Consider the following 16819-nt stretch of genomic DNA (forward strand, 5'->3'; position numbering starts at 1 on the left):
AAACTGCCTTGAAGTTGACAGCTACAGTTTGTTTTTCTCTCAAGCTGTACTCTATCAGCTTTTGTCTTCCTGGACTCACCCACAAAGCAGCAGAGCAGTGCAGATTGGTTAGTCCCACCATATCTAAGGAGCCATGCCTATTCCTTTCTCAAACAGATGCTCTGATAAAAAAAACAAAAACAAAGTCCATCACTCCTGATATGAATTTACAATGTGCTCATTCGCCAGTTCAATATTTCTATGTCCCTGCACACTATTTCTTGATAGTTGCTGATTCTATGCTGGATCATCAATTCTTCTAACAGATTTTGTTTTTGTCAAGCTTGTCATCAAGTTAGTTTGGGGCAGCTTCATTGCTGACAACCTGACCATGCAACAGGTCATAATGGATTATACATTATCAGTAGCACTCAAAACACACAGATTATATACACACAAACACAAACACAAACACTATATTATATACACATACACATTTTATACATATAAATACACACATTTTGGTGCAAATTTTCCCAAACTATTATTATTTGGTTTTACAGCATTATGAATTTTATTACAAAATGTTTCAGAATTTCATCAAATGGAAGTTGGAATCATGCTTAAGTTGATCAAATGGCGCATAGTCGGACGACCATGAGGGCAATTCTGAAAATATATAATATAATAATCAGAATATATAAGTAATGAATATTAGTGAAAAAAAATTAAATACAAACATCATTTTTAATTAGTGAGGTGGGTAGTGTTGATTATGATGACCATGTCCTAAGAGTTCATTTGCTCTATCTCCAAAGACAGAGGTGCAACATTTTTCCGGATCAACTTTTGACTCCTCCAACTAGGGAAAAAATGGGTATTCATTCTGTTAACTTTCTCAGTAGGTTAAGACTGAATTTGAATTTAAGGTTTTAAGATATTGAAATTAGTGCCACCATTAGAATTATTAAAATTAGGAAACAAATTGGTTCTCTGAGAGTGTGACACTACTCTATGACACTTGAACTGCTTCACAAATGAATATTTTTGCTCAGGTTACACAGTTTTTTTATGTAAGAGGAAGTTGCCTTGTCAAACCAACTCCATTATATTAATGGTACTACAAACTGTGAAGGCGGCGAGCTGGCAGAAATGTTAGCACGCTGGGCGAAATACTTTAGCGGTATTTCATCCGCCATTACGTTGTGAGTTCAAATTCCGCCGAGGTCGACTTTACCTTTCATCCTTTCGGGGTCGATAAATTAAGTACCAGTCATGCACTTGATCCCTTTGTCTGTCCACCCTATGTTTAAGCCCCTTGTGGGTAGTAAAGAAACAGGTACTACAAACTGTGGAATGATGATAGGTTAAATTGTGGGTAAGTGACATTTGAAACAAACCAGATACAATACTAAACTAAGTACCAAAATATATCTAGTCTTGCATGCTACCAAATATTCCAACCCTGTATAAGATACAAATTTAAGTTAAATTATACAACAATTTAAAATTAGACAATGCTTAAACTTACCCATGGTTGGTCAAGTTCTGACATGTGACAGATGAGCTGTGAATTTGAGAAAGGAAAGTGGGGTTAACAAAAACTGAATTCAATTGCATATAAAAAAAAACAAACAAAAATATGTGAGAGAAAAAAAGGGCTTATTTCAATTGCTATTTCTTTTAATGTTGTAACAACGGATATTCTGTAATTGTCTTACAATGCTATGCTTATTTACTAACAGGAGAATTATATGAGGTCACAAATATTTTGTGCACAAATGTGCTTATTCATAAAGGGAGGATGAACTGACATTGTCAGTCAACAACTTCTATGTTTGGACAGTAACTCCTTGAAATTAGAGATTACAATGAATATCCTGTTGCTTATGGTTTTACATGTAACTGTACTACTTTAACATCCATTTATCCACATTTTAGACTATTCATCAAATTTATATTTTCAATAGCTGTTGGATGGGATAATTTTTAGAGTTAGAGGTTTCCTAGCGCTTATAGTTGTTTAACCATTTCGTTACCAACCCGGCTGAAACCGGCTCTGGCTCTAAGTACAAATATCTTGTTTTCATAAGTTTTGAATTAAAATCTTCCACCAAACCTTAATCACAATTTATGTTCCTAACACTAGCTGAATGATAACTAAGTTATTTTACTAAATTCTTTGTTATATTTAAAGTAATTGAAAGAAACACAGAGCATCTCAAAATAAATACAATAATGAAAGGGTTAAATCACTAGGTTGATAAATTATTGAACTGTGACTTCAGGTGTCATCATTGCACTTAATTTAATATGCCTCCATTCATTTAGTTGTTAGGAATAGGTAATAGATTTTCTGAGAATATTCCTACAAACCTAGAGAAGTGTTGGATGTAATCAGCCTCAGAAAATTATGTAGGAATTTTTTTAATACAAAGCCTTAGGAAAATCTCAACTGTTGATAACAGAACAGAATAGGAACAATATTGTATACCGTTTTCATTTCTCTTTTTTTGAGAGCAGTTCCAATCATTATTGATTTGCGACAAGCACGAGAAGCAAACATCTGACATATACGGGATGGACGGCACATGACACCCTGACAAAATAAACAAGATATATTCCAAAGATTTTTCAAAATTAAATTTCAATCAGTTTCATTTTTTTTATTTATTGTTTTTTTTCATTCTTAAGAAAATACATTTAATCAAAAAGATTAAAATAGCACACACATACACACCACAATCTCAAATTGTTATTTCTCTCCATCTATTTTACAAATCCTCCTCCTCCTCATTGAAATGTGATGATATAATTACTTATATAATTTACTGACAGGAACCTTTTACCTACATAATCCTAAAGAAAACACTGTCTTAAGAATTCTTGCAGTTTGAGTTGTCAACTGTCAACCAATTGCCATCCCATCCGACATAGATGAACAACCACCTCCATTATCATTGTCAACCTCTTTCCACTTTCATTGACCACCAATATGGTTTCTGTAGAGTGAGATCTACCAAAGTTTTGCTTTTCAACGACCTGCACCAGTGGTCATTGTTCCTTGAAGGAAAGCAATGCTGCTGCTCTTCGGTAAAGTCTTTGGCCATACCTGACAGCAGAACTTTCAAGTGAAGATAGCCTTAAGCCATTTCCTAGATTAGAAGTTTCCTATCAGATAACCCGATTGCAATATTCATCAACAGAACTCTTTCTATCACACATTCTATTGACTTTGATGCGTCCCAGGGTTCAAATACACCTCCCACACTCTTCCTTTTATCCTTTTATCTTTTACTTGTTTCAGTCTTTGGACTGCAGCCATGCTGGCGCACCACCTGAAGGGTTTTAGTCAAACAAATTGAATCCAGTATTTAATTTTTAATGTCTGGTAATTCTATTGGTCTCTTCTGATGAACAGCTAAGTTACAAGGATGTAAACAAACCAATACTGGTTGTCAACCATTATCATTATTATTATTTAGTTTATTGGATAAACAGAAATGTTAGAGTGCTATTTTAATGCCTTGTGATCATCATCATCATCATCATCATCGTCGTCGTTTAGCGTCCGTTTTCCATGCTAGCATGGGTTGGACGGTTCTACTGGGGTCTGTGAAGCCAGAAGGCTTCATCAGGCCCAGCCAAATCTGGCAGTGTTTCTACGGCCGGATGCCCTTCCTAACGCCAACCACTCCGTGAGTGTAGTGGGTGCTTTTTACGTGCCACCCGCACTGGTGCCAGACAGAGCTGGCAAACGGCCACGAACGGATGGTGCTTTTTATGTGCCACCGGCACGAGGGCCAGGCGAGGCTGGCAACGGACACGAAACAAGGCGGTGCTGGCAACGGTCGCGAAACGGAAAGTTCTCTTACATGCCACCGGCACTGGTAACACCGGCACTGGTAACACATCTGCAATTTCCATTGATCGATTTCGATTCTGATCCTCACTTGCCTCAACGGGTCTTCACAAGTAGAGTTTCGACATGCCACCGGCACTGGTAACACATCCGCAAATTCCATTGATCGATTTCGATTCTGATCCTCACTTGCCTCAACACGTCTTCACAAGTAGAGTTTTGTGTCCCAAGAAGGGAAGGTACGCATACGTAGGCTGGCTCCATCCCATGTAGAAGGCCAAGGGTTATGGACTCACTTGTCCTGCCGGGTCTTCTCGCGCACAGCACACTTCCAGAGGTCTCGGTCTCTAGTCATTTCCTCAGTGAGACCAAAAGTTCGAAGGTCGTGCTTCACCACCTCGTCCCAGGTTTTCCTGGGTCTGCCTCTTCCACAGGTTCCCTCAACCGCTAGGGTGTGGCACTTTTTCACACATTTAATTATATTCCTTAATACTCTGAGTTCAAATCCTGAGAGGGTCAAACTTAATTTTTGTCATTCTGAGATCAATAAAATAAAGTACCAATCAAATACTGGGATCAATTTAATCAACAAACCCTCACCCACCAAAGCCATGATCTTGTGCCTGTTAAAAGTAATTATTATTAATAGTAGTAGTATACAAAAGCAGATGTGACTGTGTGGTTAGAGGTATGTTTCTTAACCACATGGTTTTAGGTTTAGTCTGCTGCATGGCACTTTGGCCAAGAGTCTTCTATAGTCTCAAGCTGACCTAAGCCTTGTGAGAAGATTTGGTAGAAGGAAACTGAAGGAAGCCCATCATCTAGATGAGTGCATGAGTGTTTGTCTTGACATCACATGATTGTTGTAAATGAATATCAATCATTTCCAATATTCTGCAAAAATACATCTGGCCATGGTGAAATATTACCTTGCTTAGAAACAGGTAAAGGTTAGCAACAGGAAGACCATCTGACGAGAGAAAATCTGCTTCAATAAAATCTGTCTGACCCATGCAGGCATGGCAAAGTGGACATTAAAATGATGAAGTACATCAACATCAAAATATCAAATGGAAATTGTAGTTGTGATACCTGTGCCGGTGGCACGTAAAAAGCATCATCTGTACGTGGCCGATGCCAGTGCCACCTTGACAGGCTTCTGTGCCGGTGGCATGTAAAAAGCACCCACTACACTCACAGAGTGGTTGGCATTAGGAAGGGCATCCAGCTGTAGAAACACTGCCAGATCAGACTGAAGCCTGGTGCAACCTCTAAACTTCCCAGACACCGGTTGAACCGTCCAACTCATGCTAGCATGGAAAACGGACGTTAAACGATGATGATGATGATGAATAGTAATGTTACTGCCAGGGCAGTGGATTGGCAGACTTGGTAATGTCAAAGAAGATGGCTTGAGTATATAGTTGTGGCTCTTTATGTTCTATGTTCAAATCCAGCCAAAGTTGACTTTACCCTACGCCCTTTCAAAGTTAATAAGATAAGTACCAGTCTATGTAAGGAACCATTATTAATGTCATTGCCATTTAAAAACTTGTACAAAATTTTATTCTGTCATATGACTGACTTTTAATATAGGTACAAATCTCAAGTCTTTGTAAGGAGAGTACAATGATATATTGGAGACATCTCTAATTCATCATCATCATCATCGTTTAACGTCCGCTTTCCATGCTAGCATGGGTTGGACGATTTGACTGAGGTCTGGCGAACCAGATGGCTGCACCAGACTCCATTCTGCCTTCTGGTTCACCAGACCTCAGTCAAATCGTCCAACCCATGCTAGCATGGAAAGCAGATGTTAAACAATGATGATGATGATGAATTAGAGATGTCTACAATATATTATGATCAAGGTATAAGGAAATAGAGTTCTGACAGCAGAACAAAACAAAAATGCACAAAAAAAGTCGCACAAACCAGCATTGTTTAAAATACATTCATGTAAAGTTGTATTTAACAGAGTCAAGTACATTCAGACATGAGAAGACCATCATCATAATGTTAATGTCCACTTTTTCATGCCTACATGGGTCAAACGAAAATTGTCGAAGCAGATTTTCTATGGCTTGATGCCCATCTTGTCACCCTCCCTCTCCTATTTGTAAATAAGGTAATATTTCTTCATGACTAGACAAGTTTCCATGGAAGATTGGAAATAAAGGACAATGTTTGTATGACAGTGACACTTGCTTCCAACTATCATGTGATGTCAAGGCAAGATGACAATAACACATACACACACACATGCATGCGTGCTTCTTTCAGTTTTCATCTATCAGATCCACTCGCAAAGCTTAGGCTGAGTGATAATAGAAAACACTTGCCTAAGGTGCCATGCAGTGGGACTGAACTCAGAACCTTGTAGTTAGGAAACTAACTTTTTACCACAGAGCTACTTCTGCTGTAGAAATAATCCTGGAAGAAAACACACCTGCTAGGCATATAGAAGCACATAATGAAATGAATAATGTTATTAGTTCATAGGACACATGCATCTCCGCTCTCTTTCATGTTGGCAACCACGAACACCAAATCAGTCACTTACAGCCTGATAAGAAAGAATTCATTCTTACAGTAGGATAGCATATGGTATATGATTGTGGGCCATCTAGGAAGAGGATTTTCTCCCAGGGCTATTTCCACAGCGAATGTACTCAACTGTGTTAAATATAGCTTTACATGAAAACTAAATTGATAACAAAGAGATTAATAAAATTTCTCACCGGAGAATCTGTCAGCATGAAAATAAGTTCTTCAATATCTAAAATACACATAAGAGAAAACATACAGAATTGTTGCTATTCTTGTCGTCATGTTTAATGTAAGGTGTGTGCTGTAGCTAACCACTTTACATCCATTTTCTTAATGTGTGCATGTGTGCGTGCATATCTGTGTGTGTGTGCGAGTGTCTTTGAACATTAATATAAACTGTTGGTCTCTCAACTAATAAACTAACATTGTATGATGACTGGCACCCATGCCAACCTCCCTTCATTGGACGCTTAACTCTGGTTGCAAAGACCTGTTGGGGCAAGTGAAATTGAAATTGAACCAAATCCTATGACTGGCACCCGGCCGTTGCCAGTGCCGCTGGACTGACTCCTGTTCAGGTGACAAGTAAAGAAACACGGCTTCGACTCTGTGCTTGAGGAGACCTATTGAGTCAAGTACATCAACATCAAAAATCAATGGAAATTGTAGTTGTGATCCCTGTGCTGGTGGCATGTAAAAAGCACCTTCCGAACATGGCCAATGCCAGCGCCACCTTGCCTGGCTTCCATGCCGGTTGCACGTAAACAGCACCAACCGATCGTGGCCGTTGCCAGCCTTGCCTGGCACCTGTGCCGGTGGCACGTAAAAAGCACTCACTACACTCATGGAGTGGTTGGCATTAGGAAAGGCATCCAGCTGTAGAAACACTGCCAGATCAGACTGGAGCCTGGTGCAGGCTTCTGGCTTCCCAGACTCTGGTCGAACGGTGTTTCTTTACTTGCAACCTGAACAGGAGTCAGTCCAGCGGCACTGGCAACGGCCGGGTGCCAGTCATAGGATTTGGTTCAATTTTGATTTCACTTGCCCCAACAGGTTTTCGCAAGCAGAGTTAAGCGTCCAATGAAGGGAGGTTGGCATGGGTGCCAGTCATCATAGCATGGAAAACAGACGTTAAACGATGATAATGCTGTTGTACTGATCCAACTGAAACTGACTCTCAATTCCATTTGGTTCAGTAGGATTCAACTGGAATTGCTTCCAATTATTGACACATTATTAGAAACACTTACCTTCTTTGCCAAAATTCCAGTTTTTACTCACAGGTGCTGTTTCCAGTTTTACTCGCTGACCTGGTAGAGCAGATTCATCAATTATAAAACTGAAGCCATTTCGGTTGAAAATCTCAATACTATTGAGAAGAATAATTTCATTGCTTGCAGTTAATTCCAAAGACTGAGGACTGGTAAAACAACATGAGAATAATAAAAGTAGTTGTAGTGGTAGTAAAAAGGGTTGAATATATTTGAAACATGAATAAAAATTAAAAGGTCTTCAGGTCCTTAGAGAAATATGTGTCCATACTACTATAGGTGCAGGCATAGCCATGCAGTAAAAAGTTTACTTTCTCAACAACACGGACTTGGGTTCAGTCCTATTGTGTGGTACCTTGGGCAACTGCCTTCTACTATAGCCCCAGGTCAATCAAAGTGTTGTGGGTGGATTTGGTAGCCAGAAACTGAAAAGAAACCTGTCATATCATCATCATCACCGCTTAACGTCCACTTTCCATGCTAGCATGGGTTGGACAATTTGACTGAGGACTGGCGAACCAAGTGGCTGCACCAGGCTCCAATCTGATCTGGCAGAGTTTCTACAGCTGGATGCCCTTCCTAACACCAGATGAAGTCAAGGCAAGGGAGACAGTTACTGTCTCCCTTGCCATGACTTCATGTGAAATTTGTGAATGAATATCACCAACATGTAAGTGGTGTCTATTTCCAAACTTCTGTAAAAACATGTCTGATCATGGGCAATATTACCTTACTTGGAAAGAGGTGAGGGTTGGCGATAGGAAAGGCATCCAACTGTAGAAAATCTGCCTCAACAAATTCAGTCAAATGATTGAAACAAGTAAAAGATAGAAGATATCATAAAAAAATCAAGTCCAGCTCTCTGCTTCTCACCAGCAGTATATTGATCAATCAACAATTTCTAACATTGATCTATATTAGAAGAATGGTATAAACAAATAAATCAACCCCAGAACTTGACTTTTATTTACCCCAGCAGGATTTGAACTCAAAATGTAAATGTATCTAAATTCTGCGAAATTATTTTGTCCAGTGTAATATAGATTCTACCATCCACTGCCCTTCCACATTCATCCATTTATACTGCCTCCAAATGCATAACATATTTTATCAACAAAGCACCCACTACACTCTCAGAGTGGTTGGTGTTAGGAAGGGCATCCAGCTGTAGAAACTCTGCCAGATCAGATCGGAGCCTGGTTCACCATACCTCAGTCAAATCGTCTAACCCATGCTAGCATGGAAAGCAGATGTTAAACGATGATGATGATGATGATGATTAGAAAGATGAAAGGCCAAGTTAACCCTGGTTGGATTTGAACTCAGAATGTAAAGGGACCTAACTGAATACTGCAAGGCATTTTGTTCAGTGTTCTAATGATTCTCTCTTCCAAAGCCTTTCAAATGATAAAATAACAGTAATTTTAGCCATCAATTCTACTATACAGGTGTTGTTATAAGTTGGAGAATAAATTAGGTAGGTCAGGTATTCACTCACCGAATCAATTTCTGGCCTTGCATAACTGTGTTTTTCCGCAATTTCTCAAAATTATACTTTTCATCAGTAGCATGTTGATCCACAATGAATAAGTCATCATTTAATCGTGTGATGATAAAGCCAAGATTGAACTGAAAGAAGTTTAAAAAACAGCATAAATAATGTTTTATATGTGTGTGCATGCATTTGAATGTGTGTAAATGTGTGTGCATTGATGTGAAAATATATGTGTAAATGTGTATGTATTGATGTGAAAATATATGTGTAAATGTGTGTTTGTGTGCATGCACATGTAAGTTAAATAGGTCCTTTGTCAGTTTCCACAATGAGTATTCTGGGTGTTTTAATCAATGAAACTACATACTGAATCCCAGTGCAAGTATGTATATATTCCATCCAAACATTAGTACCCTTAACATAATTCTCAAGCATAAGTACAAACTTATACAGTTCAAATTCCAGCCAAAATTGGTTGAATTCTGTCATTCTTTAATGTAAAAAGTTATTAATAGAAACATTCTGAACAACCTAAAATAAACTATGGGACAGAACAAAACAAAAATTTTGCTAGAAACAAAACTATCATATCATTCAATTGCAGCTCCTCTATCAAGAAGCCTTTTATTTCTATCAAATTTACTTTTACTAAATTTTTAAAAACATTTTTCAATCCAACAAAGGACAGTTTTAAAATATGCTAAATGTATAACTAATGAATGCATGTAATTAGCAGAAACATTTCCACAAAAAAATACATGGAATATTCAGAGGAGAAAATGCTTCTATATAACAGAGACAAATTCCAGTTTACTCTGATAACTCTAATACCTACTACGTATGACCCCCTTCAGTCACGAATGACCATGGGATTGCACCTAGAAAGTTACTCTCCGAGGCACAAGTCCAGGCAAGGTTGTTTAAGGAAGACCAGCAGTTGCCAATGCATACCAGCCTCCTCTCGCCACACCACCGATGTTATCCAAGGGAAAGGCAAAGGCCGATACAGTTTGGCACCAGTGACATCACAGTTCATTTATTAACATGCAAGTGGCTGAGCTTTTCACAGACACGTGTACCCTTAACGTAGTTCTCGGGGAGATTCAGTGTGACACAGAGTGTGACAAGGCTGGCCCCTTTGAAATACATGTACAACAGACACAGAAAGAAAGAGTGAGAGAAAGTTGTGGTGAAAGAGTACAGCAGGGTTCACCACCACCCCCTGCCAGAGCCTCGTGGGGCTTTAGGTGTTTTTGCTCAATAAACACTCACAATGCCCGGTCTGGGAATCGAAACCGCGATCCTATGACCGCGAGTTCGCTGCTCTAACCACTGGGCCATTGCGCCTCCACAATACTTGCTACAGATGATAAATAAAAGGAGCATTTTATAAACAACAACCAATAAAGATGATCTCAAAATTTACCTGTCCCAAGATTTCCATACTTTTAAACATACTTTTGTCAATTTGTTTAGCAAGTTCTTCCTCAGCTGATTTGTTTTCATTTGGAGAAATTTTTGCTCGAAAGTTGCGACAAAGATCTTTGGAAGCATTGTCTTTGTGTTCTCTACGTAATTTTAGTTTCTGACGGAGGAAATCCATAGAAAATGGCACAGTTGTTTCTTTTCTAAATATCTCTGACTCTTCATCCTGAAAAAAAAATTGAAATTAAAGAATAAGATTTTTTTTTTTTAAATGGTTTTCCACCCAACAGACATAGGATGGTTCTGGAAATATGGAAATTAGCATGAATTACTAAAAAATAGTAATTTTTATCCAGAAAAGAAATTGAAATTAAGAAATAAATTTTTTTTTTTTTAAATGGTTTTCCATCCAACAGACAAAGGCTGATTCTGGAAATTTGGAAATTAGCATGAATTACTAAAAAAAGTAATTTTTATATCTGGATGATCTTATTCCTAACCATTCAAGAAATGTACAGTGTGGTTGGTATCTATGTCGTGCAGATGGAGATAATTAGATTAAAATACCTAAGAGGCTCAATACAAATGCTACTGTGATGTTTCAACTTATGACTACTGTTACTTATCTTTTCTTATTGATTTGTTATTATTTGATACATTTCCTGCATTATTCTTATAATATGAATCAGTGACAATTTATTCTACAACAAAGTAAGAGGGTGATTAAAGCCTGGAATTATTTATATTGAATGAACCTACAAAGAGTAAATAATAATAATAATAATGAAATTAATTGTATACAGTGCTCAGGTGCACCACAACTTGTCAGAAAGTGCATATAAAGTACATGCAGTAATGTAGAAATGTCTGGAAAGCGAACAATGTATGACTCAGATACATGCTTGTGTGTGTATGGAGGGGAGAAAATCAAGTGTAGTGTTGGCGAATCTCAGGAAGCATGGAAGTACAATATGCTTGTTTAAATTCCAGTCAATTCATCACAAGTTTCAGAAGTAAGGGAAATATTCAAAGTTGGGTCCTACACTAATGTACAACACAAGTGAAATATTTGGATAGCTTTTATGTAATTGCTCCACCTATATTAAAGGCAGCCAAATGTCTCACAACAATCATCATCATCATCGTTTAACGTCCACTTTCCATACTAGCATGGGTTGGACGATTTGACCGAGGGCTGGCGAACCAGATGGCTGCACCAGGCTTCAATCTTGATCTGGCATAGTTTCTACAGCTGGATGCCCTTCCTAATGCCAACCACTCCAAGAGTGTAGTTGGTGCTTTTACGTGCCACCGGCACGGGGGTCAGTCAGGCGGTACTAGCAACGACCTCGCTTGAATCCTTTTACACATGTCACCGGCACAGGTGCCAGTAAGGCGATGCTGGTAACAATCATGCTCGAATGGTGCCTTTTACGTGCCACCGGCACAGAGGCCAGTTAGCCGCTCTGGTAACGATTACGCTCGGATGGTGCTCTTAGCACCCTATTAGCATGGGGCTCAAGTGCCAGTAAGGCGACGCTGGTCATCTACTATTTTCAGAACACATTAAAACACAATGTATTTAGAGTGTTTGATTTGTTAGTTACTCTCAAGTGTTGGATTGATCTTCCTCTATGCCACAGCCCTACCCATATGGAACCAACAATAATATTATGATAGTTGTAAACTTCACTATTATGGTTTCTCAAATAAAGGTATATAAATAATAACTTACATATTTTGCAATCACTTCACTCTTTTTCACCATTTCTCTTTCTGTCTCCTGTTCTTGTAACTCAGAAGTTTGTGATTGTGATTCTTCACTTTTAACACTGGCTGTATGTTCTTCGGATGGAGAGACCGTGTCACAACTATGGTAATAAACTGATAGAGAGGAATAAGATTCTGTTTGGCTTTGTGAAGATTCAGGTTGACTGAGAGATAGTCCTGAATCTGAAACAGGCTGAGTTTCATTAGATGAATGGAATGAGGCTGTGTCTTCATCTTGTACCTGTTTACAATTTTCGCCTTGAGAAAGGTCTTTGAAAGTAAAAGAAGAATCCAGAAATGGTTCACTATACGCAAGTTTCTTTGGAGAACTTCTGTCAGATTCCACATTTTCAGTGTCATCTTGTGGCTTTCTTTTCAACCATCTTGAAAGACTGTTTAATGATTGAGCTTTCTTTAAAGTTGGTGAAGAGCTTGATAATTTTTCTGGAAATAAACCAAAAAGCAATGTTATTTTCTTAGTTAAAGACATTGAAACTTGTAAGCCTCCTCCAAAAGCAAACGCTTTTTTCTTTTATTCATTTTAGTAATGAAGAGTTATTGAGTGTAATAAAAAGTAAAGACAAGGATTTATACATTCTAAGAGACCTTCAAGAAAACAAAGTTCTCAAAGTTGAAAAAAGTGTCATGTAGAAAATTACAGTAGTAACAATAACAATAATAACCAGAGCACTAAAAATGATAAAAAGAACCTAAAAAGAGCAGAACTTGCAACTTTACACTCAATACAAAGTATAGCTTTGGTAACCATAAATATTCTACAGTATCTTCTCAGTAGGATAATTAACACAATACATTCTTTGCATATAAATATATAACAAAAACGGCATACTATACTCCCTTAACCCTGTTGGCCTAAATACCCTAAATCAGCAGGAACCTGACAATAAAACAATTATTTGAGAATGATCCTTGGCTTACCATCTATGCAAGAAGTGCAAAAGATTGTTTTAACTTGTATGTCACATGTATTAAGAGCATAGTCACAATGAATTTTCTTTCCCTTTTTCCTTTGTTTTCTTTTTTCTCACCACCCCACCATTTTTTTTTCTATCACATAATTTACTTTGTAAATGAAGAATCTGGTATGTTTATTTTTAACGGCCTACCAATGTATACAGTGATTTTCTTTGCCCTAAGTGTCAGGGAGACACTCGGCAAGAAATGGAAACAAAATTGAAAAAAGAAAAATAACAACAACAACAATAATAATAATCTAGCATACATACGTTTTTCATTGTAAAATTTCATAAGGCTTGATGGTGTATTTTCATGAGATTGATGGTTTGAACCAGATGAAGGGGAAGACATTGACCTGCTCAAGTTGCTAAGTAATTTACTCGGTGTCTATATTCCAGAGATAAAATAAATAAATAAATAACATGATGGTTTTGGCATCACTTTTAGACAAAGCTCTTTACAAGCAAAATAATGGTTTGAGTGGATTGGAATCAATAACAAAAGAGATGATGAGATCATCATCATCATTTAACATCCGCGTAGGAGTGGCTGTGTGGTAAGTAGCTTGCTTACCAACCACATGGTTCCGGGTTCAGTCCCACTGCATGGCACCTTGGGCAAGTGTCTTCTACTATAGCCTTGGGTTGACCAAAGCCTTGTGAGTGGATTTGGTAGACGGAAACTGAAAGAAGCCTGTCGTATATATGTATACACATATATATATGTATGTGTGTGTGTGTGTGTGTGTGTGTGTGTGTGTGTATATGTTTATGTGTCTGTGTTTGTCCCTGCAACATTGCCTGACAACCGATGCTGGTGTGTTTACGTCCCCGTAACTTAGCGGTTCTGCAAAAGTGACCGATAGAATAAGTACTTGGCTTACAAAGAATAAGTCCTGGGGTCGATTTGCTCGACAAAAAACGGTGCTCCAACATAGCCACTGTCAAATGACAGAAACAAGTAAAAGAGTTTCCATGCTAGCATGGGTTGGATGATTTGACTGAGGACTGGCAAACCAGATTGTTGCACCAGGCTCCAATTTTGATCTGGCAGAGTTTCTACAGCTGGATGCCCTTCCTAACGCCAACCACTCTGAGAGTGTAGTGGGTGTTTTTACGTGCCAGTCAGGCAGTACTGGCAATGGCCACGCCCACCAAATAAGTGGTCGACATAACTGAGAAAAAAACCTCTGCTAGCAAAATTGTTAGCACATCAGGCAAAATGCTTAGCAGCACTTCATTTGTCTTAATGCTCTGAGTTCAAGTTTTTTTGCATTCTTTTGGGTCAATAAAATAAGTACCAGTACAACACTGGGGTCGATGTAATCGAATTACCCTCTCTCCTGAAATTGCTGGCCTTGTGCGAAAATTTGAAATCATTTTATTCACCTATCTGTTTGTTATTTTATATCTATTTTTATGTAAGAATAAGAGATGGCTTTTGTTGGATGTGGTTAGAATTAGAAAGGGCATCCAACCATAGAAACCATGCTAAAGCAGACACTGGAGCGCTATGCAGTTCTTGAGCCCATAAAGTCTTATCAAATCATCCAAACAATGCCAATATGGAACATGGACATTAAACAATGATGATGATAGACAGATATACATATTTATAGAATGAGGGAGAGAGAAAAGCTTGTACATCAACTCGTGAGCAGTAAATTTGATACAAGAAACGAAACTGATAATGTATTATGTACATACCTGCTTAGGACTTGACAATTCTTTTTCACAACTGTGAATAAATTTTTAAAAGTATTATTTGAGGTGGTGCTGAAAAGTTCCTGGCTTTGGGTAAAAGAAAATACAGGAGGATCAGTTAATTATGATTTTATTTCACATATTCCCAGAAATAAAGAAGGAGCTAGGTTCCTGGAGTTCTGCGATACAAATAACCTATTGAACTGCAACGCCACCTTCAGGAAGCCAGCCAGCCACCTGATAACCTATCAATTAAGTGACTCTACTAGCCAGATTGATTTCATTCTCACTAGACAGCAGGATGCATGATTGCTCTTAAATACAAAGACCCTCCCTGGTGAAGAATGTACCCCCCCAGCATAGACTGGTTATTAGTGATTTTAGACATTAGCCAGAAGGGTGCCAAAAAACAGACCAATCAGGATTAGAAGGAGGACTTGGAAGCTTAAGACTCCTTCACATGGTCAGAGATTTAGGGATATCCTTACCAAGAAATTTAAAGAGAGGGAGGAGGAGCTACAGTCCTGTGACAGAAAGCAGCTAGGAATTCCTGTGAAATAGCATGCTGAGTGCCACAGACCAAATCTATGGCTGGTGCAAAGTCTCTTCTAGACCTGGGTAACATGGTGGTGGAACAATACTGTAGACAAGGCCATTAGAGTAAAGAAACAGGCCTGGAAGAGTAGTGGGTAGCAGGGGACTATCAGATAGCCAGAAGGGAAGCTAGGAGTCAGATATATATAGCCAAGGAAGAAGCAGAAAAGAAGTTTGCCAATGTTTAGCAACGTGAGGACAACAAAAATTCAAAACAGCTTACCTTTCATTAAATACTCTCTCATGTTTTGCATCAAAATTTAATTGACCTTAAATAAAGACAAAGAATTTTTTAAAATAACAATCATATTTATGATGAAGATTTTTAGGACTTCAAATTACTAAAGACTGAAAATTGTAAAATATTTCTTTTCATTTCTCCATTATTACACAAGAACCATCCTATTGGCCAGTAGCAAACCTGTTTTTTCCTTTTAGAATCCTTTCCTGAAAGTGAGCAATAGTTAATTTCTCATAAAATAAAAGTTGGATAACAAGAGGAAGAATCATTAGAGCATCAGAAAAAATGTCTTGCAGTATTTCTTGCAGCCCTTTACATTCTGAGTTCAAATCCTGCCTTGTTCAACTTTGCCTTTCATCCTTCTGGGATTTCAGAGATTGATAAAATAAAGTACCTTCAGCTACTGTGGTCAATCATCATCATCATCATCATCGTCTTTTAATGTCTGCTTTCCATGCTGGCATGGGTTGGATGGTTTGACTGAAAACTGGCAAGCCAGGAGGCTGCACCAGGCTTCAATCTGATTTGGCAAGGTTTCTACAGCTGGATGCCCTTCCTAAAGCCAATCACTCGAGAGTATAGTGGCTGCTTTTATGTGCCTCCAGCATGGGAACCAGTCAGGTGGCACTGGCATCACCCATGCTCGAATGGTGCTTTTTAACATGGCAGGGTTTCAACTATCCTCCTTTCCACAAAACACCTGGCCTTGTACCTAGCTTAGAAACAATTAAGAGCAGCAAACTAGCAGGGTCATTAGAGCTTCTAAAAATTATGATCTGTGATATTTGTTCCAGCTCTCTACATTCTGAGTTCAAATCCTACTGAGATCAACTTTGCCTTTCACCCTTTTGAGGTCAATAAAAATACTAGTCAAAGTACTGATGTTCATGGTATCAATTAACCTATCTCCCTTCAAAATTGCTAGTCTTATGCCTAAAGCAGAAACTA

At 38.3% G+C, this 16819-nt stretch overlaps 1 protein-coding gene across 1 annotated transcript in view; it reads right to left on the bottom strand.

The window, feature by feature from the left end:
* Positions 1 to 458: 458 nt before the first annotated feature.
* Positions 459 to 16819, bottom strand: part of LOC115213062 (mismatch repair endonuclease PMS2) — a 35691-nt gene continuing 19330 nt past the window's right edge. The window contains exons 12-22 of the mRNA XM_029781975.2: positions 15854 to 15899; positions 15040 to 15070; positions 13603 to 13720; positions 12321 to 12799; positions 10587 to 10811; positions 9164 to 9294; positions 7645 to 7814; positions 6586 to 6623; positions 2474 to 2578; positions 1511 to 1546; positions 459 to 648 (exon numbers count right to left, since the gene is read on the bottom strand). Of these exons, the coding sequence (XP_029637835.1) occupies positions 580 to 648; positions 1511 to 1546; positions 2474 to 2578; positions 6586 to 6623; positions 7645 to 7814; positions 9164 to 9294; positions 10587 to 10811; positions 12321 to 12799; positions 13603 to 13720; positions 15040 to 15070; positions 15854 to 15899 (1448 nt within the window). The 3' untranslated portion in view covers positions 459 to 579. The remainder of the gene's footprint in view (positions 649 to 1510; positions 1547 to 2473; positions 2579 to 6585; positions 6624 to 7644; positions 7815 to 9163; positions 9295 to 10586; positions 10812 to 12320; positions 12800 to 13602; positions 13721 to 15039; positions 15071 to 15853; positions 15900 to 16819) is intronic.

The sequence above is a fragment of the Octopus sinensis genome, linkage group LG1 (assembly GCF_006345805.1).
Source record: "Octopus sinensis linkage group LG1, ASM634580v1, whole genome shotgun sequence".
NCBI classification, from domain to species: domain Eukaryota; kingdom Metazoa; phylum Mollusca; class Cephalopoda; order Octopoda; family Octopodidae; genus Octopus; species Octopus sinensis.